The 22,923-nt window shown below is 36.5% G+C and overlaps 1 protein-coding gene across 3 annotated transcripts in view; it reads left to right on the forward strand.

Moving 5' to 3' along the window:
* The window catches only part of MAPK10 (mitogen-activated protein kinase 10), a 488,347-nt gene that overhangs the window by 349,387 nt on the left and 116,037 nt on the right, over positions 1-22,923 (forward strand). For 2 of the 3 annotated variants that reach the window (XM_068542104.1, XM_068542103.1), the window contains one exon: positions 512-681. In XM_068542104.1, coding sequence (XP_068398205.1) covers positions 512-681 — 170 coding nt within the window. Of the gene's footprint in view, positions 1-511; positions 682-22,923 lie in introns of those variants that run through there. The other variant, XM_068542105.1, reaches the window with a different exon arrangement.

Consider the following 22,923-nt stretch of genomic DNA (forward strand, 5'->3'; position numbering starts at 1 on the left):
GTATTATTGAGAGCAAATGAAGTCAACACTATTTAATTCAAATTTGCCTAATTAAAACTATGCATTATTTTATATCTCAGTTCTTTCTGAGAAAAGGATGTAGATACATTCTTTCATTCTTCCTTATATGGCTGTTATAACAGATGATCAGGGATCACCTCTGAAATACCTAACATAGTCTATGGGGCCAGTATATGTTCAGTAGGTGTTTGCTGCATAAATAAATGGTTTTAATGAAACATTTCAGAAAAGATGAGGCAGATCTAAGAATATTTTATCATAAATAGTTTTAATATTGAAAACGAATTTTTCTTTGCATTTTTTCTAAGATATTTTACTCCAGGTTATCTTACATGGACTAATATATATATTTTTTTCTGTGTTAAATGCAGGTTTATATAATGATTACAGATGCAAAGTATTAGTAATCATTGAAAGAACAGGCTTTTCTGTATCTCATTGTCATTCTGGTTTTTCTCTTGTCTCAAGTTTTTGTTGTTCTTTTTCACAGGGATTCGATAAACAAGTGGATGTGTCATATATTGCCAAACATTACAACATGAGCAAAAGCAAAGTTGACAACCAGTTCTACAGTGTGGAAGTGGGAGACTCAACCTTCACAGTTCTCAAGCGCTACCAGAATCTAAAGCCTATTGGCTCTGGGGCTCAAGGAATAGTTTGGTAAGTGGGATGGATTTAACTTCTATTTTTAGAAGGAACATGCTCTATGTGTTGACTACATACACAACACAAACACACAAACACAAATAAATAGCATGACTTGAGGGGGAAAAATCCATTCTACCAAAGAAAAATAAATTTATGAGCCTTATTAGTAATTTACTAACCATTGCCTAACAATATGTACATCTTTGCTTGTGACTAGTTTTTCTAGTCACAAAAAAATCCATTATGCAACAACCATAGAGGAACCAAGAAAACCAGAGGTTTTCTAGCTGTTGCTAAAGCATTTAGAAAATTTTATTTGGATGTTTTCACAGCAAGAAATGAGGGAATATGTGTTCAGATAACCAGCAAGTAAAATTCCCTACAGTCTGAAGAAGTATAAATGAGATCTCAAATGTTCCAGTGACTTTTAAAGTTCAATGTTTAAAATTCAGTTGCCTATTAGAAAAAGTGGCATTTAAAAAAAATGTTTGTTGAATATTTCCAAAATGGAAAGATTCTGGGCTCCTTAGTAACTACTCTTTTATGACATTTTGAGTGGCAAATTGAAATGATGACAAATCAGGATCTGATTTACCTGTTATAAGACTCTTGCAAAAGTGATGATAGATTGATAAGGATTTTTTTTTAGGTAGTTTTAACTTGCAATTTAGCAACCAAATGTATTTAGTATGAACTTATTAGTATAATAATTTTCAGTTTGGTGACTCACAACTATAAGTAAAAATTTAGGGCATGAACTATAAGTATACACGTATATTTATATTTATTTATAAAGGATTTACTTATAACAATATATTTGTTATGTGAATTACTGCTAAATTAATAATATCCATTTAAAAACAAAAACATCCCTTTTAAGAGATGAGATGAAGTTGAAATAAACATTATTTTAAAATAGATTTTATTTTAAAACTCCCTTTTTCCACTCATTTGATTTTTCTTTCTTTTTTTTTTTGGTGAAAGAAATCTAACAGGGTACAATTATTTTTCAAACCTTCATTTTATATTTCATAAGATGATTCTAAAATCTGGTTCACTTCATTTTTAAACATTTTTTTGTTTTTTTAAGACTATTTTTTTAGAGCAGTTTTAGGTTCACAGCAAAATGGATAGGAAGGTACAGAGATTTCCCATATATCCCCTGCCCACCTGCATACATAGTCTCCCCCAGTATCAACATCCCCCACAAGAGTGGTACATTTATTACAACTGATGAACCTACACTCACACATCATAATCAACGGAGCCCATAGTTTACATTAGGGTTCACTCTTGGTGTTTTACATTCTATGGGTTTGGACAAATGTAAAGTGACATGTATCCATTATTATGGTATCATACAGAGTATTTCCACTGCCCTAAAAATCCTATATACTCCACCTATTCATCCTTCTCCCTACCCCCAACTCCTGGCAACCATTGATCTTTTTATTGTTTCCATAGTTTGCCTTTTTCAGAATGCTGTATAGTTGGAATCAAACAGAATATAGTCTTTTCAGATTGGCTTCTTTCACTTAGTAATATGCATTTAAGTTTCCTTCATGTCTTTTCATGGATTAAAAGTTCACTGAATAGTATTCCATTTTCTGGGTGTACCTTAGTTTATTTATCCATCTACTTTAGGACATCTTGGTTGTTTCTGAGTTTTGGCAATTATAAGTAAAGCTGCTTTAAACATTTGTGTGCAGATTTGTGTGGACATAAATTTTAACGATTCACTTCATATTGACAACTCGTTTTAAGTTCACTCTCAGTGCTTACTCAATGCAAATGGCGGAAGTGCCTGGTTGGTGCACTACTAAATCATTTACTAGCACTTAAACCTCATTTATCAAATATACCAATGCTTTTATTGAAATTCACCTAGTAAATTTCAATCTTTCCTAATGTCAATCAGTAGTTGTTTTTGCAATTTGAAGATGGAACATTTTAATATTTTAAAATAATGGGCCAAACCTTTTATTTTGTAGATAAACAGCTAAGTAAATTTTTATTTTCAATGTTTATTTGTTTATTTATTATGGTGCAAGGATGCAGGTGAACCTCTTTGTGACACAAAATAATTTCAAGTTGTGGTAGGTGGAATAATGGTCCCTCAAAGATGCCCAGACCATAATCTCCAGAATTCTTGATATGTTATCTTATATGGCAAAACTTTTGACATATAACTTTAAGATTAAAGGCCTTAAAATGGGGCAATTATCCTGGAATATCCAGGTGTGACCTATCTAATCATATGAGTTCTTAAAAGTGGAAAGAAAGGCAGAAGAATGGGTCAGAGAGATGCAATGAGAGAGAAGGGTTAAGAGATTCAAAACATGAGAGGTACTTGCCTTATTGTTGCTGGTTTTGAAGATAGAGGAAAAGTGTCACGAGACAAGGAATGGGGTGGCTTCTAGAAGCTGGGAATGGCCCTCAGCTGCCAATTAGCAAGAAAATGGAGACGACAGTCATACAACCATGAGGAATTGAAATTTGCCAGCAAACCCAAATGAGCAAGGAAACATATTGTCCTCTAGCACCTCCAGAAAGGAACTCAGTCTGCTGATATCTTGACTTTAGCCCCATGAGATTCATGTAGGACTTCTGACCTAAAGAACTGCAAGATAATAAATTTATGTTGTTTGAGCAGCTAAGCTTGTGGTGGTTTGTTGTGGCATTAATACTAATACACATAGTATAGTAAAGATTCTACTATTAAGATGATTGCTATTCTTCAAAAGGCTGGCACACTGAACTATAGTGTTGTCAAAGGAAGGAGTTCAGGGTGCCTCTGTCAACCCTCCCCAAACTGTGAAATTCCCTTTTTCCTTCCAAGTTGCATCTTTTACCCTAGGTTATATGTGACCAATGTTAAGAGGATAAAGTGTGTTTGGGGGAGACCAATAATAATTATTAGTAAGGTTTAATTTATTTTCTAGATTACAAGATATGTTTATATTTTCTTCTGCATTCTACTGGATGGCTTGGATACCACTTGGAGAGTGGGAACACTGTTTAAGAGGTCACTGCATTCTTGAAGAACTTTCAAAGAGAAATAGAAAATAAAACAAAACCAAAAATTCTTATGAAGGAGGAGAGATAGGAGATGGAGAAAACAGTGATTCCTAGCTACCTTTTTTAAATGGAAAATTGTAGAGCATGAGAAAGTTTTTCTAAAATCCTCAGTTTGGATGCTCAAATATTCATTGGAATTGTTTCATTTTCTTTCAGATAAAACTGCCACGAAAATGAGAACTAATAATAAAAGCAAGTTGATAGACTTTAATGATTCAAAAATAGGCCCAAAGTAACATTTTGCTTAAGAAGTTAACAGATTGTCCCAGAAAGATTTGAAAATCTACTAGTACTAATAATTTTGTAGTATGTTTTATAGGGCATATTGGGCTTCTATTTCTCCTTGTGCAGGATGGATATCTCATACAAGGTCTTAGGTATAGTAACTGAAATAAACTCCAGTAAATAAAATGTCCTTGAGCAAAATTTTTACTCCAGGCTTACAACAAATTTATCGGCAAATTTGTCAGTAAAAGGACACCTGAATTCCCAAATGTTAGCCTTGGAATTTCCTGGGATTATTATTAGTCTTTTAGTCAGTAGCTGAGGGAAATAAAACTAGCAAAGATGAAGATGAAGGGGCAGAAATGAGATGGCATGTTCCTCTACCTCATCTTCAGTCTGCCACTCTACCACAGGCACAGATGCCACAATTCCAGCACATTCCTTTCTGGACATGAATATAGTTGTCTCTTCCTCAACCTAATTTTGAGTTATCTTTGTTTACTTATCATAACCTGGGTTTGTAATGTACTATTTTTCTTGAAGATCTATTTTTGTAGTAATTTGTCCTCTCTATCAAACTGCCTTATATTTAATTTCCTTCCTATTGCCTTTTGTCAATGGTGAGTTCATCCACTTCTCTCGCACTGAACACGCATCCATCCCCCAGCATGCTTGTAAAATCCACACCTTTCCTCTGTTCATGAAAACTCAGATTTGCATATTTTGAACGTCCCACACAATCCTGCGTATAGTAATTGGGAGAAATGGAAACTCAGTATCTGGGGCACTCAGAAGGAGGTGGAGGGCAGACAATGTGAAACAGATGATTTATTTATTTTACTTTATTTTCTTTAGAGCAGGAATAAGACATAGATGAACCAATTCCAAAAGAGATGCTCATCAGCAATTTTTTTATTTTGGTATATATTACTACAAATTTCTGTGTGTGTGTATTAGAAGGATTTTTACTTTTCAAGTATAATTGTTGATATATTGGTACTTATGTCACAGAATCTCCATCCTCCTAACTTGTTTGAAATGGATTCTCATTTCTCCTGTTCCAGTTACCTTAAACTTGTTATTGGTTTCTTACACTTTGTTTCCTCTCTTTGGATGGCTTCACTGGTTACTTTTTATCAAGAAAACAAATAGGCAATACTAATATATCTTCAGAAAGAATTCACCATTATCATGCTATTTTTTCATTCACCATGGATGATAGACCAACTATATCAGTATTAAGAATCATTAAATAAAATCTAATGTGAAATCTTTTGGAATAAGTAAAAAATTTATTTCTACCACTGAGGAAAAAATGAATATTATCCATTGAAACAAAAAGAAACAATGATTGTTCTCCTTCTCCATGTGAACAAAGAAGTCCTCTATAGTTTCCTAGGTAGGGAATTGTAAAGTGATCTATAAAATGTGTTTTTAACAACAGTAGTCAGGAACCAGATGAACAAATCATTTCAGAGCATTTTTCTGATCATCAGAAGAGGATCTCACTAACATTGTTTCTACTACAAGCTTCAGAACAAAAAAAGAATGTAGGAAGAAATCAACAGCAGGGAGTTCATTATCTTCTCTTACTTCCATCCTGCTGCTGCTTGCCAAGCCAAGAAACATTTCTATTTTCTCAATTCTTTCTCCAAAGATGATTTAAACTGACAGTGAAAGTGGTGGCAAAATTCGACGACCAAGTTTAGCAGAGAAAACTTGCAAAGTTTGGTCGCCCCTTAACTGAAAAGAGCTGATTGCACAGTTTTAAACGACAGGACGTAAAACCATATTCTTTCTTTCTTGGGCTTGTTCTCTTTGTCGTCTACATATAATTAACTTGTAAGCAGTCCCAATCCAATTTTGCACGGTGATCTTTTACAAGATATTTATGTCAAAGATGTAAGCTTAATACTGAAAAAGCATAGATTTATAGTGGATTATTGTAAAAAATCTGTACCTGGAAAATTAAATATTTAAAAATAAGATGCTATATACTGTATATTAACTAAACTTTCCTAAAATTCCAGTTAGAGCAGGATGATATAGAAGTAGAAATAATTGTAGTCATAAGATGCCCTGGAAATAATGCAGTGGATTAATCTATCTTAAATTAGATATATATTCATATATGTATATACAAAATGAATGTATAACAAATACATAATTTATAATATATTACATATGTATACATAATTTATATACATACTAACCCAATGGATTAGTTTATCTTAATTGAATTTATATGCTATATATTTTACACACATGTATTTTATGTATATAGGATATAAATTATTTTGTTTTTCACAAAAATTAAAAAAATCATTTCTGGTGAATGTCCTTCAACCAGTGGTCTGTAGCAACAAGCTCCTATGCAGATAAACAATCTAAGATTTAAATTGCCAGTCATGTTCAGCAGAACCTTGGGTGTTCACATATTCTTATTCCATCACCTTCCTTTGATAAGTGGATATTGGTGAGTATGGTGAGCCTGCCTAGCAATGTCCTATCAGCCCAGTCAAGTTAAGTGTTAGATAGACTGAAGAGAAGTCTTGAGTTCCTGTACCTGTGGTTTTTTTTTTTTTTTTTTCTATTTAATATGGGTGTGATCTACATTGAAGGAGGACAGGGATAGAAAACAATCTATAAGAAACATTGTGATCCAGGAAACTTAGTTATAGCGTTTTATCTAGTGGGCCCTTCCTTGGCTCAGCATCTGAAACTGCAGCTATATTATCTTTGTACATATGTATACATACGTGTTTGAATCTTGTTTACTCCCAAATAGGATTTAAAGTGATGGAAAAAGATAGATGTGACTTAGTATCCACCTAACATAAGGGATTTGAGGGAAGATGGTAACCGTATACCTCGGAGTAGAGTCTCCTTAAGGGTAACGATATGGGATAAGGCATATAGTCTAAGTTGTTGACTGAAGGGGTAGAAGGAAAGGGGTTTTCTTTGTGGTTTGTTTTGCTTTTGTTTTTTAAAATGTGGAACATAGTTTGAATCTCTGCCTTCCTATTGCCACATAGTACTAGTAAGTAGAAATACTCTGGGTAAGCCAGAGCGCTCATCAAAAACCAAACCAAACACAATCCAACAGAACCAAGAGGCAACCCCCCAAAATCTCTGAATTTGTTCAAATGCTCAAAATAATTACTGATAATAGTGCCAAGTCAAGAGACGTTAGTAGAACAGTCACCATCCATGGAATCTTCTTCAAATAATAACAGCTTCTATATGCTTTAAAAAATGGTTTATGGAAAGTTCCCCCTTTTTAATGTGCTCATTTTCATTAAAAAAAAAAAGACATTATTGACTCACTGATGCTTTTAGCCCCTTTTCTCATCTTGGTGATGAATTGGAGCTATTCTATCTAGACTCTGATTTAATCACCCTTGAAATAATGGCACACATTTACAAAATGACTGGCAAAGGTTAGGAGATATCTGTAGATATACACCAAAACAAAAGAGTTTGAACCTTGGCCATGTTAGGGTATATGATGGAAAGATAGTCAACACCTATTTATTGCTGATTAAGATTGGGAGGGAAATTAAGTAAATTATCTGAATTCTGTAAAATATTTGCACATTTAAATATTATTGATTCAATTACAGATACTTTAAGATACCTTATATTATCATGTTCAGTCATTATAGTTATAGATATACTTACACCTTAGAATAATTGAATTTCCCATTGTGCTTTATCAATGATAGTATTTAACATTCAGTCTTTCAGAACCTTGGTTTACTCATCTGTAAAATGGAGATATCAGTATCTCGCAGTACTCAAAAAGTATAAAACAAACTAGATATATGAAATTGCCTTATAAATCTGGTATTATAATGAATTTTAGTAGATTCAAGGAAGGTAGACTTAATGTTACTCTTTTATATCAATGGAAAATTGCAAAAGGTCAACATGTGTAACCCAAGAAGATGGCTGATTTTAACAGTTGCTTAATCTTCAGACTGTGCACATTGTTTGCATATTGTAGTTGAGAATATGAGTTTTAAAAAATAACTTACCTAATGCCCCATGATTGAGTCAAGAAAAGAAGCATCTGAACCTTTTCATTCCTATCTTTCAATCTGAGTTTCAGTTAACCTAAGATATTTAAAATATTTATACAAGTTTTAAATATTAGTTTTAAAATTTGCAACATGGCTACACACACGCAGCTAACTATCTTTAAGCACAGAATTTGGATAGAAGAGTTTTACGGTAATGAGGTTGATGGTACAAAGAGAGATGGTGAGATCATCCAGAGGGTGATCAGACTTCCTGAATAACACAAGAGACCTGATCAGTGGGTCCTGAATGATGATTTTATTTTGTTTCTGGAAACTTCCATGATTCTGTGGTGCATTTCTCTTCTTAGAGTTCCTAATGAGCCATTACGCTAAATGATGCAGCTTTACTCACACGTTTCCATTTAGCCTCTGACCAGGGGCCATGACTACCATCTGATCCACATCTGGAATATCAGCACATTTTGTATCCTTGTTATTTTCCATTAATTTTACAATTTAGACCCTTTATTACAAACTTATTTTTTATTTTTTTAATTAAAAAATTTTCAATTATGGTCTACTACAGGATATTGAATATAGTTCCCTGTGTATGTTTTTAATTTCAACCTTCTTGATATAAGGAGCATTGAGCTTCAAATATTGCCTTTTGTATTGGTAAGACAGTTGAGGCTGTAATGATCCAGTGTAATAAGACAGAATAAGACACTGTAGTCTCCTTCCATATTTCACTGTTATTCTTGGCCCTGTTGCATAGCACAAGCCCCAAATATTTACTTACTGTATTACTTGATTGGTGATTAAGACTTGTAAGTATCACCTTTTTTCCTTCACAGAGAAAACGTGGCTCTGAGTAACCATGGGTAGTTTAGTAGCACTATGTTTACAGGGGAAAAAATTATATAAATTCCATACTTCTGTTTGTTAACCATAAGGTATGTATGTGTTCATCAATGCAATAACTGATGCTGAAGGGGTTGGTCGTATATAATATTAAAAACTATATTTGGTTTTGCAATGTATTATGGACATTTATTCTGAATTCTGTCTTTCTTTAGCAAATTTGTAATCAATTTATATCATTGTAGTTAAAATTGACAGCAAGAGTTTGTAGCCCAGAAGAATTTTTGTTTGCAGAAGGGAAAAATAGTCATTTAAATTCCATAGATAATTATTCACTTATAGATGACTGAGTCTTCTCTGTGAATCAGTTATTGATATAAATGCTAATGTCCTTATCAGGAGAAATAATTAGTAAGTAAATTCTATTTTTTCAGTTTTGACTTCAATCCCAAAGATAAAAAGTTTGTGACACTAATTCTTATTTCTTTTAGGACCTGTCTTCTAGGGCAGCGGTCCCCAACCATTTTGGCACCAGGGACCGGTTTCCTGGAAGAAAATTTTTCCACGGATGGGGTTGGGGTGGAGGGAGGGGGCGTGGTTCAGGAGGTAATGCCAGCAATGGGGGGCAGCAGATGATGCTTCACTCGCTCGCCCACCACTCACCTCTTGCTGTGCAGCCCAGTTCCTAACAGGCCTTGGACTGGTACTGGGACCCCTGTTCTAGGGCATCAATAGGTATTTTTATTGCAAAAATAAAATTAGTTTATGCTTCATGAACTCTTTTGCCAGATGCATACATTCTGATTATTAGGATTAAAGTGCATCCGTGGTTATAATTTTTTTTAAAAACCTGAAACCCAAATATAAATACCTAAAGGCTTAATCCTGCACTATCCTGCATTTTGGGAAAGACAGCATTCCTCATGGAAAGGAAGCAATGTCTTCAGCTAAATTAAATTATGCTACATAACAGATGGCAATTGCTGCTCCTCAGATTCCAGAAATCATTCTCATTTACTACTCTGAGACCTGTCCATTCTATCTGTAGATTAAGATGATTTAAAAAAAAGAAACAAAAGCAGAGCAGGTAGGTGATATAGATAGTGTAACTAAAAATACTAAGGCTTCGAGGAGCTTTTTATAAAGCTCAGAGGAAAGGTACTTGGTCCCTGTCTTCTACAGAGTCATGCTTCTGACCCATTACAGCATCATGTTCTGTTTATAGAGTCTGAGCTGTCTTGCTAATCATGGATTTGAACATAGAAGCTGAGGACAAAGGAAGACATCTTTTAGAAGTTCGAGTGACAGCCCTATCATCCCCTGGTTCTGCTCTCTATTCCTGGATTTGTTAAATTTATTTAAAATATTTGACCTTGTCAAGTGAATTTCACTTTACATGTCCAACGTTCTGAATCCAGCATAGAACCATTGCATTTAAGCTTTTTTGTATGATGGGGTTGTCAATCACCATCAGAGAGGGAATTTAGTCACTTCGTTTAACATGGGGTTTCTTTTCTTTAAAGACATGTACTTAAGAGACCTCTTAGCTGTACTCTTCTTCATCTATATTCACCTTTATTTTTTATCGTTAAAAATGTTTTCCACATTTTTAATATTTTAATATATCTATTCATAAAGTCAAGATTTTACTTCCAATCCAGGGACATACAATGCCAAATATATTTAAAAATTTTTTCTTTGGGCTCATCTGGGACCGGAAAATATGGCTGGGGAAGGTGTGCCCTGCACCAGGACACATGGATGGGGGAGTGTGTAGGGGCGGAAACCCAGGCTGCCCTTCACCTGCACAGCAGCGTGCCCGGGTAGGGGTGTTCCCTTTATCCTGAGGAGCTATGTTTTCCTAATTCACACATCACACCTGAGCTGCTATTGAATGAATGAACTTTAGATTTCAGGTGACCGAGGAGAGAAACTCAATTTATCTAGCAAAAATACTAGTTGGAGAGTAACTAGTATGCAGTGGAAATCTAGTAAGTTTAGGATGTTAAATAATTCACTGGCACGGGAATGTAAGAAAATGGAAGGGAAGAGGGAGCCCAGGAAAATTAAAAGCCAAATTGTCACACGTTAACGCTGTTCCTTCTCTCACCTCCTTTCTGTCCCTGTATCTCCTTAAAGACATCAGTCTTTCAAGGCATCCCTGTTCTCTGAGTCTGTCATTCTCCTGCTGGATTAACATATTTCCTATTTAGCCTGAAACCATGAAAATAATTTCACAGTCTCAGAGGCTCTCTATTTTCTTACCACTCTATCTTCTGCAGCTATCTGTTTTTTCCAAACCCTCATCCAGGGCAGCCCAACTGGCTGTTTTCTCTGCTCCTGCTGGAGCCTGAGCCCAGCTGGAGAAATCACATAATTATGCTGACTTCCTCCATTATAAGTTTATGAGTTTCATCCTCAGCCGGGCCCTTGTTGCTGCTTAGCAATCCTTTTACTTATGTGTCTCATCAGCCCCCCACCTCATTTCCCATGATAGCTGTTACAATCCTTTTATAACCTTAATTGCAAGCTCCTAGTTCCACTTCACCCACCCTATTCTTTGCAGAAGTCTTGCTTCCCACTTCCTGGAGAAAACAGGTGGCCTCAGTCAGGCATGTGAGCTCTCAATTTCCCCTTCCACCTCCTAACTCTGTCTGCAGTCTTCCCTGCCCAGTTAGCTCCTCCATGAGGGGCTCTGGAGGCGGGCACCCACCAGTGTTCTTAATTCCATCCCCTGCCCCTGGGGTCTGTCAGTGGTTCTCTATCTCACTTCAACTGTCTCTTCTCCAGTAGCTTCTTCTGCCCTGATGGTAGAAGACCTTCCATCCAATTCTTATGTAAAAAAAGTTATTTAGCATGTGCTTGCCCCTCAAGTTTGCCCCTCTTTGACTCTCTTTCCTTCATCATCAAACTTCTGGATAAAGTAGTCTGAATTTAGGGCTTCCGCATACTATTTAAATTCTCATTTCACAGACAGTCCCAGTTCTATTACCATCATCCCTCTGATGGAGTAGTTTGCTATGGAGAAGGCTATCATTGACCCCTAAATGGCTAATAATCGACTGACTTCTTTTTCAGCCACCATTTATTTACTTCTCTGTAACGTTTGGGAATATTAAGTATTCATTGACTTCTTCTCAAATGTCATTTTCCTTTGATTTTCAAGCTAGGAATTTTCAAAATCTGCCCTTTGTTTGGAATTGGATGAACTGGCCAGCACATGAAGGGCAGCATAACATAGTGGTTAAGAATTCAGACTCTGGAGCCAGACTGCCAGGTTGGGATCTTGGCTTACTCTTACCTGTGAGTGTCCTCAGTTACTTCATCTGAAGATGGGGCTAATAGAAATATGTATGTATAGAATTGTTGTTAAAACAAACTAAATTAGTTAATACAGTGCTTGACTTTAGTAAGTAGCCAATTCATGTTAGTTTTCATTAGTGTTAGCTGGCCTGGGTCATGGCCATTTTCTGAGATTGGCTAGATAGAGAACTGTCTTTGATAGTTCAATACTCAGCAAGATAGTAAAAGAATTCAATCCAAAGCTCCTGAAGGCAAGATTGGAATCAGGAGCCAGAGCAAAAATGAGCTAGAAAGGTGAGTACTAATTCTAACTCCTAACAAGAGGGAGATTCTAAATGAGAGATGGAGGCAAACGTCAAGAACCAGTAGAGAACTAGATCAAAGTGGGAGAAATTTGGGAACAATGGAATGAAACTAGGGCAAGTGTCATGAATATTATTGGCTGGTGGGTGAGTGGTAGTGATGTTAAACTGGGTTGAAGCCATCTGTTTCCTGGTTCCTTCCTACTTCTATAACCAAGAATTATCTGTCTCTTTTATTGGTCATCTTTCTCTACTCTTCAAATATTTGTATGCTTTAAATGTTCTTCCACCTTTGGCTTTTCATTTCCCTTCACAGTTCAACGCCTAATGTCTTCCACGTTTATATCATTCTGGCTACACCTTATCTCTTTTTTTTTTATTGACATAAAGGATATTTCAATGATCCACTTCAAATATACATTTCTATTGAGGTATAATTGCCATATAGCAGTATATTAGTTTCAGGTATACAGCATAGTGATTCTATATTTGTGTATATTGTGAAATGATCATCACAGTAAGTCAAGTTAACATCTGTCACCATACATAGTTACAAAAAATTTTCTTCTTGCGAGATGAATTTTAAGATCTACTCTCTTAACAACTTTCAAATATGCAATACAGGATTATTAACTATGGTTAAAAATGTAGGTCATCTATTCAGTGATCTGAGGAGCCAGGCTGATGAAGGCTCTGCCATATTCACCTTGTGGTATCTAAGGTCTCCAAACAGCGGAAGGGGGTAAAAGCATGGAGGAACTCTTATTGAACAGACCCAGAAGCGGTGTGCTTTCCTCTGTTTACAGTCCACTGGCCAGAGCTGTTGCACGGCCACCCCTAACTGTTGAAGAGGCTGGAAATGTCATCTAGCCGAGTGCCCAAGAAGAGGAAGGGGACTAGGATTTGCAGTCCCTATTTTAAATGTCTATCACCCCTCTGAATCCAATGTCAGCACCTCTCTGATATGCTTCCACATCACCCTGTGTTTTCTTTATCAATCATCATCACACTATTTTTTTTTTTTTGGCTGTGTTGGGTCTTCGTTTCTGCGTGAGGGCTTTCTCTAGTTGCGGCAAGTGGGGGCCACTCTTCATCGCGGTGCGCCGGCCTCTCACTATCGTGGCCTCTCTTGTTGCGGAGCACAGGCTCCAGACGCGCAGGCTCAGTAGTTGTGGCTCACGGGCTTAGTTGCTCCGCGGCATGTGGGATCTTCCCAGACCAGGGCTCGAACCCGTGCCCCCTGCATTGGCAGGCAGATTCTCAACCACTGTGCCACCAGGGAAGCCCCATCACACTATTTTTATATTGTTTCTTTATAATGTCTCATTTCCCACTAGACTATAAGCTCTTACAGGCAGAGACTGTCAAGCTTGCTCCCAATTGTGTCTCTAAAGCTTAGCACAGCCCTGGCTTAGAGCAGGCACTTAATAAGTATTTTCTGCTGTTAAACTTCCTGTTTTCTCTTCTTCATCTCCTTTTCACTCCCCAGCTCACTGGAGTCCGCTTCTGTGCACCCTGCTCTGTGGGAACTGCTTTCGCTAAGTTCCCAGTAACCAATTCCAAAGACAGCAAGCACTCTTGGATCTCTGTCCTCTTCGGTTTGGCACTTGCCACTTCATTTTGGTACTCTCCTCTTGAAGGTTTACCTCTGAGTTTTTCAACTCTACCTTCTCAAATCTTATGTGGACTCCTTTTCCCTAAAATTGGCTTGCACGGGGGGCTCTTAAGTGTTAAGGGCTTGCGACCTTACAGATAAAGGAAAGAGTATATTTTTAAAAACAGGAAAGTCCGTGTACCCCATCAGAGAGGAAATGCTGGATGCTGGAGGTTGGGTGTGCAGAGAGGAAGAGTGAGAGAGAGAGAGAGAGAGAGAGAGAGAGGTCTAGAGAAGCAAGAGAAGAGGATAGAGACAGAGATGTAGAAACAGAAATAGCGAGAGAGAAACGGGTGACAGATGCACAAAAGGAAGAGGAAGAGTGGAGACGGACAGACATAGGGACACAAAGAGGCCGTTGAGAGACACCCAAAGAACAGACAGAGGCAGAGAGACTGAAGATACCAGAAAATGAAAACACATTTGTTAGAGAACAATTTCTGAGGAAGCAGGAAGATACTAATGGGATTAGCTTTAAACAGAGGCAATAATTCTTCATGAAAGAGCAAAATTGAGAAAAATGCTTTTTCTTTCTTTTGTTTACAGAGAACTGTGTTTGATATATTGTGTAACATTTCTTCACTAACGTTGCTTTACTCTCAAATAGAGGTAGAGATTTGAATGGACAAAGAAGTCTTTTGACCATGCAGCTACATATGAAAAGGCAATTGAAAGGAAAAGTAGGACAAAAGAGAATACTATTAGTCACAGAGCAATTCTTATAAAATTGACACTTCACTGTGTCTTTGCACTTTGAGGAGGATGAAACTTATTGGTTGAAGTGCCTTATTATCAATACCTTCTCTTTTGGTAAATATGGTAATAGGTAGGGAATAGAAACATAGACTCAGCTACCATGTCCATAGCAGACAACTTATCTAATGGTGTTCATAGATCTCTGCTTCTTTTATAACTCATTATAAGTTTTTAACACCTATATTTACCTGTTTTGTCCTGGAAGCAAACATGAAGTTTCTAGATCAGAGGCAGAGTATTATTACTTACAACAACAACTGCATCAGTTACCTATGTCCCCTTCTCCCCTTTCAGGGCTATGCTATAAAAGCCAAATGTTATCCTGTACATGCAAAGGGGTTTTTACACTACCAAGAAGAAGAAATTATGAACCTCAGAGTTTGTATAGGAAATGTTACACAGCTGCAGTCTCCTCCTTCTGAGAGGGAGGGAGGGAGGGAGGGGGAGAGAGAGAGAGAGATCTAATATCCCCAGTAGCAACAAATCTTCTCCAGGAACAGAAAGGAAAGGTCCTTATTTTACAGTCCATTGGAATGTAAAAGGATGGCTCTGGGTTTCACTTGCTTTGAAATATAAACACATTTTTCTCTGGACGTCTCTGTTTATTCACTCTTTAATTTCCAGGATTTGTGCTTTAACCAGGTTCCAGTTTTCTTTGCTCAGAAAGCCCTAATAATGCAGAAACATTAAAATACCTCTATGAAGTACATACTATTATTTACACTGATAATATAGAAGTCCAGCCTTATAAAGAAATAACATTTCTGGAATCAAATAACTTTGTAAAATAGCTATTTAAAAATAAGTGTTTTGCCATTAAAAACATGCTTGTTTTTAACAATCCTCATTTAACTAGAATGCAAGATCTTTTACTACTTTAATTAAATTAATTTATAAGTGCACATGATGTGGATATATATATATAAACTTATTGTTTTGGGTGCATAAATAAAAATAACCCCTTTAAACACACCAGAAGAAAAGAGACCAGTGATTTGGTCCCTCTTTACAGGTATATTGCTAACTCCTGTCATATGAACTCAAAAATATTTATTAGTAATTTAGTTTGAGACACAATAATAGCACAAACAATGTGGTTGAGATTCAAAGTTATTTTCATCAAATTTAACATGCTTAGCACATGATAACTATTTTCCTTGGTTATCAAAAAGCATGTCAGAGGAGCTTAAACTTTTGCCAATATAAGACTTTTTAAAATATGAAATATATCTTTGGAGAATTGGAAGAATGTGCATTAATAAGATTGAAAGGGAAAGCTATTCTTTACTTTTGTTTCCATGTCTATTTCCTCATAGTGCGATGATTTGCCTCAACGTCAGGACCCTCATGTATTTCATTGAATTCACTTATTTATTTATCACCTATTATGTTCCAGGCACCATGCTAGATGCTGGACCTACTGTCATAAGGAAAAGTGGATATTTCCAAATTGTTGTCTAGTACATAGGATCCAGTTCTGTATATCTGTGTTAGATAGGATATACCTAAAGATACCCTAACAAAGATACACAAAGTATAGTGGCTTAAACACTGCTTTCTTCCATAAAAGTCTGAGCTGCTAAATGGTTCCAGGGGGTAGGGCAATTCTGTTTCACAAGGTGATCCTGAGATCCTGATGAATCTTAACAATGTTGTTCTTGCCCATATGGCCAAAGCCACCAGGGTCACATTCCAGTGTGTGGGAAGAAATGAAAAGCAAGTGGAAAGCAAGCAACTGATGTACAAGGATACAACCCAGAAATTGTGTTTCGTTCTGTTCCTATCCATCATCCTAATCACAAGTTACATCTGGCTGCAAGGGAAGCTGGAAAGTATGTTTTTTGCTGAATACCATGTGCTTATCTAAAGTAGGGTGGTTCTTATAACTACGAGAGGAAGAGGATGGATTTTAGAAGAACATTACTCTCTGAAATAGTCAGTCTTCAGTTTCTGGATCTGATGACTGATATCCAGTTCCTCTTCTTGTTCATCTGACTTTGACTTGTCGGCCCTGCTTCAAATCAGTGTGGGTTTTGGTTCTTGATCCCTCTAAGCTGTGTTCTAGCCAGCTGTATTATATGGATTAGGGCCAAGTGATTCTCAAGAATGCCACAATGTAACATAAATTACATGATAAATAAATGGATTAGTATCCTGCTAGTCTGATGCAATCACCCTGTCTCCTTCACCCTGTTTTCCTAAAATCTTCCACACTGTTTGGAACACAAGAGGCACTGAATGAATAATGAACAAATAAATGGCATGTAGTATGGTAGTGGCTCAACTTATGGTCCTATTTTTTCTTATTTTGTTTTTGTTCAACTCTGTGAATCACATTATTGGGGACAGGAAGAGAACCAGGCATAGGGCTTTGAATGTTTAGGGTAAGAGTTATTGCTTGCATTTTTTTATCTTCTGTTCTGTATTAACTATCCAAGATATTTGAGGACAATCGTATACTTAAAACATGTGAAATTATAGAAAAGAAACATATCATCTAACTGCCTATTTTACAGATAGAAAACTGGGGCCTAGATAGAGAAATGTTTGCCAGTTGTCATATGTTATTTATATTAGAGCCTTTTGACTTTCAATTCCTTGTTCTTTCTAATATCACATCGATCCATTGATTCTGAACTTTTAAGTGCCTGATAACTGGCAGGCACACAAAGGCTCATACTCTGAGGCTCATACTCAAATCAGCTGCCTCTAAACCAAGTGCACCTTCTTCGTCCTTAGTAGTTCTCAAAGTGTGGTCCCTTGGCCTGCAATATCAGCATCCAACCTCCCGGGAACTTGTTTGAAATGCAGATTCTTGTGTTTCACCCCAGACCCAGGAACTCAGAAACTCTGAGGCCCCAGCCCAGCAAAGTGGGTTTTAACAAGCCCTCCAGGTGATTCTGATGCTCACTCAAGTTTCAGAGCCACTATCCTGCTTTGACAGGACAGCACACAGCATATATTAGGACATTATATGGTATAGACACCCAACACCAAAGTTACCAATTATTGAATGCCTATGATACGTCATTCTCTGTGTAGATACTCTATGTATCTAGTCTCATTTAATCGTCACAATAGACTGGCAAAATTGTTAATATCATCAGTATTTCATAAATGAGGAACTAAGGCTTAGTGAGGTTAAGTTGCCCCCTAACCCACACACCCAAAATCAGACAGTGGAAGGGATGAGGTTTTTTTGTGTGTTTTTTTTTCCCACATAATTTTATTTTTTTGGACTTTTTTTTTTTTTTTAATATTTATTTATTTATTTTTGGCTGCTTTGGGTCTTTGTTGCTGCACACGGGCTTTCTCCAGTTGTGGTGAGCTCATATTGTCTAACTCCAATGACCATGTGTCTTCTAAAGCACTGTTTTAAAATATATATATATGAATAATTTACTCATTGAGCGTTATGGAAAATAAGAATATTTGATATTTGAAACACAAAGTTTTCAGGACCATGAACTGCTTTCAATTTTCCTCTAGTTATAATGTGTTCCTTAAGATGCTGCTTCGAATTTTAACAGCCTTCTTTTTGTTGGTATTGCTGGTAAATACAAAATAATATTTTGCCACAAAAACTTGTCAGCTTTCTTTAAGTAATTTGCCTCCTCTGTTTTTGCTGTTTGTAGAACTTGGTGAGTGGTCTGGTAGAGACAGGTGTGGAACCTTCACAGTTGATGTTTCTCCCAGAAGGCACTGCTTGAGAATTGCCTCATGACCCTTAAGAAATGGGCTTCATCCTGAGTATGTCCGAGAGTCTACATGGCCAGAAATATCCTAGTTTCTCCAAATGAAGGGAGACTTGACTCTGAAATAAATTAAATATTCTTTATCCTGTAGTTCATCATTCCCAAATGACTGGGGGACCAGTTGACCTGTCTCTTCTCAAACAGTTACTGATACACAGAGATACCTGAGTGTGTAGAGTATAGATGGTGAAACCTTAATACACTGTCTTACTTGACCTTTTACTTTTGGAGAGAGTGAGTCATGAATAAACATCGCCCCTTAATAATTTACCTAAAGTGAGTGGCTCTGGTTAGTGCTAAGAGGAAACTCTGGAGACTGTTTCTGTAGAGAAGTAGGATTTTTCCAGAGAAGCAGGATATATGTATATCTGCTATACCTATATATATTTGTGTGTATATATATATTAGAGTGTGTCTGAAATTTTGTAACTAATTCAATTCTTTTAACATTGTGTAGGCAAAAACCTATATTTTGGGGCTCGTTATATTCATTACATGTTTACTTTGCATTTTTTGTAAACTTTTGGTGATGAACATTTAAAAAAATCATTCCCCTCAGTATTACATATTTCTTTAGCATCACAATTTGAATTAATTTTATCACCCACCTGAAGTTCCCTTCTTTTTGAATGGCAGTTTGTAGATTAAAACAACAAACATCAAAGGGATCTGGATTTAAAATCTGTTTGGGTTTGCACAATGCCATTACCATATATATTAGCTGAGTGACATATGTAGGTTACTTACAATCTCTGATCTTCATTTTCAATGTCAGTAAGGGAGCATAAAAAATGCCCAGCACAATCTTTGGATGTATAGTAGATATTTAATTCCTGTAATTCCCTCCTTAACTATGGCAAAAAATTATGAAAAACAAAATGGATTTCCTCCAAAAAACTAAAGGAACTAGCAATATTTTCATTTTTTTTCTCCCAGGAAAATAAAAATCCTACAGATAATTTTGAGGAAACAATGCTATTCAATGAAATAACTATAAAAATAATAACACATGTCATTTATTATGTTAATTGATCTTTTCGGTTGGAATCTTTAACATTTTTATTAACTGAAATGGAAGGAGAAAAAAAACTTCCAGTAGTATATTTTAGGATTGACCTATCCTTGGGCTCCAAAAGGGCAGGATTGGATACAGACTCTCTGGAAGCAACTGAATTGCTAAATTTGGGCAGTTTGTATTGATATTTGGGTCCATCTATTGATGCTTCAAAATAGTGACTTAATTGGGAGTCCTAAAACAAAGGAGCAAAGCAGATAATCTAGCTAAATTATCTGGGTCATCAAAAGGATGAAATTCGTATTACTTTCTTGGTAGTTTGCTTGTAATCCCTTCATAATTGAGTTTTGTTTTTTCCCATGGGACAATTAAAATTGAGATGGTTAGCTTCTCTTTGTCCTTGTTCCGTGTCACAAATTGTAATTGATTTAGAATGAAGTAAAAACTCGTTGATGAGCAAGGAGACCTGGATGACTAAGTTCACTACTAAAACTTTTTGACTTGAGTTCTGTCTTGGTCACCTCAGGCTGCTGTAACAAAATACCATAAACTGAGTGGCTTATAAACAACAGAAATTTATTTCTCATAGTTCTGGAGGCTAGAAGTCCAAGATCAGGTTGTCTGCACTGGTCAGGGTTCAGTGTCTTGTGAAAGCCTGTTTCCTAGTTCATAGATGGCTGTCTCCTCACTGTGTTATCACATGGTGAAAGAGGAAGCAAGCTCTCTCAGGACTCTTGTAAGGACACTAATCCCATTTATGAGGGCTCTATCCTCGTGATCTCATCTCATCTTCATTACCTCCCAAAGATCCCACTTCTTAATACCATCATGTTAGGAGGTAGGGTTTCAACATATGAATTTGGGAGGGGGTACATAAACATTCAGTCCATAGCAGGTCTGTGGTGGATACACACTGAGGTAACCCCCAATGAGTCAAACCCTTGTATAGCCCTCTCCTTTTGGGTGCAGATGGAACCTGTGTCTTACTTCTAGTCAGTAAGTATGGAACAGGTGATCGGAAGGATAATCGCTTCCTTGATTAGGTTATAAGACTCCATCTTATGAGACTGAGTGAGAGATTCTGCTGCTGGCTTTGAAGGAGTGAGCCCATGTGGTAAGTGGGCCATGAGCCGATGACCTGGAGGTGGCCTTCAAAAGCTGATAGGAGCCTCGGGCTGATGGCTAGCAAGAAAATACAGCCCTCTGTCTTACAACCACAAGGGACTGAATTCTTCCAACAACTATGTAAACTCAGAAGAGGATCTTGAGCTCCAGAAAGTTTCTTTAGCTTGCAGACACCTTGACTGCACCTTGATTGTGAGACCCTGAGCAAAGGATCCAGCGAGGCTATGCATGCATGGACTCCGGACCCACAAAAACCCTGAGATAGTAAATGTTTGTTATTTTAAACCATTAAGTTTGGGATAATTTGTTATGCAGCCTGGAAAACTAATGCAAGGTCATCTCATTTGCCCTCTCAGGCTTCTTCAGTTAATCCTCATAAGTAGATGAGATTCTTGGAAGGATGATGTCTTGGAAATGTGTCAAACATACCTACATTCCCATGTCTGGAGGATTTTAGACAAGTTTATGTCTAATGGCTATTGAGTTATTAACTTGTTAGCACTAGAAGTAGGTTTTGCATTGTTAAACTTTGCTGCAATCAAGGAATTCAACACCTATTTTTCTTAAATATACACCTTATGAGTTAAGGGGGGGGTGGTCACTTCTTAACACAGAGCATGCTGAAACACAGATAAGCCCTCTCAGACAGAGTTTTCCAAAGAATACTGTGTACCTGGTTTTGTCCTTCCTCTAACTACCAGGAGGTTCTGCTCAGTGAAGATATTTAGAGGTAACAGTATCTGGACAGTTTGATGGGGGAGTACTCTGATGATTGTATAGAATTAAATGAGAATGACTGAATCCATGCTGTGAAAAAATAAAAAGATAAATACTTCAGAATATAATTAAGTGACAAATCATAATGAATACACAATGAGGTTTTGACCAAACATCCTGTTTCTCCTCATCAATTGAATTATCATAGACTTTAACATTCAACATACATAAATTTCAGCCTAGCCTCTGCCATTTATTAGTGATATGACCTAAAGCCCCCAGAGCTTTTCTCCTTATTTGCAAAATGAGTATAATAATACCTACATCATAGGATTATGTGAGGTTGTGTAAGGATTAAATTTTATAATATAAGTAAAATACAACATGCAGTGTGTGACACGTATTAGATGCTCAACAAATTCTGGTTCTGTCTCTTCCTCCCTAGGCCCAAAACAACACACACACATGCACACACACTCACAAATATGTGTGCATACCCACACCCACAGACACATAAAAGAACTGGTGAAAATTCTTTGGTCTGGATTAAAGATTATTTTCTATTCTGGTCTGGTCTTGATATTTCTTTTTGTCTTACTAAATGTGAGTTATGCTTGTCTTTTTTATTGCATCAATATTATATCAAAAGATTATTTTCTTTAGGGTTATCCTATTACATTGCTCAAAGTGCATTTTAAAAAGTCTAATCTGTATTGGTAAATTCTACTGAGCTTTGTTTTGTTTATATTGAACACAGGATCCTCCCTCCTCCTTACCCCCAACAAAGATATGGATCTCATGATGCAATTTCCTCAGTTCAGGGATTGATTTCTCCTTTGTCACTACATCTGAGGTGTACACTGTACCTTTTTGTATCTTGTTCAGTGGTCAAGTATCTCATATTCACCATGGAATTATAATTTTTTGTAAGATACTCGTATCATTTTTTGGAAACAATATCCTTTTTGTAAGATAGTTTCATGATTCCTTCACATAAATCTTGTCATTAACCATGCTGAGCTTGACTTGTATGTTATAGTACAACTGAACTCTAGAACATAGGACAGTCTTGTAGAACCTGGATCTCAAATAAGCTGTATAGCTTTGGGTAAGTCAGTAGTCTTCCTTAGGCCTCAATTTCCTCTTGTATAACTAAAATTAGCATATTGGTTCAATGATTAGAAGTCTTTCTAGCTAAAAATTCAGAGTCTTGATATGTAGCCCATTTGCTATTTATGGAAATGCACAATATGCTTTTTCTTCTCTTTTGAAAATTACTGCTGACAAGCACAGTGCTTTCAGCACTTAAAGTATTTATTGAGCATCTGTTAGGAAGCATGGCTTGGAAGCCTGGGAAGTAATTACCAAGTCTCAAGTCTCTGCAGCCAATAGTTTGTGTGTCTGTGCGGGTTTGTATGTGAGTGTATACCTGTCTGCACAC

Source organism: Eschrichtius robustus, chromosome 4, assembly GCF_028021215.1.
Source record: "Eschrichtius robustus isolate mEscRob2 chromosome 4, mEscRob2.pri, whole genome shotgun sequence".
NCBI classification, from domain to species: Eukaryota; Metazoa; Chordata; class Mammalia; order Artiodactyla; family Eschrichtiidae; genus Eschrichtius; species Eschrichtius robustus.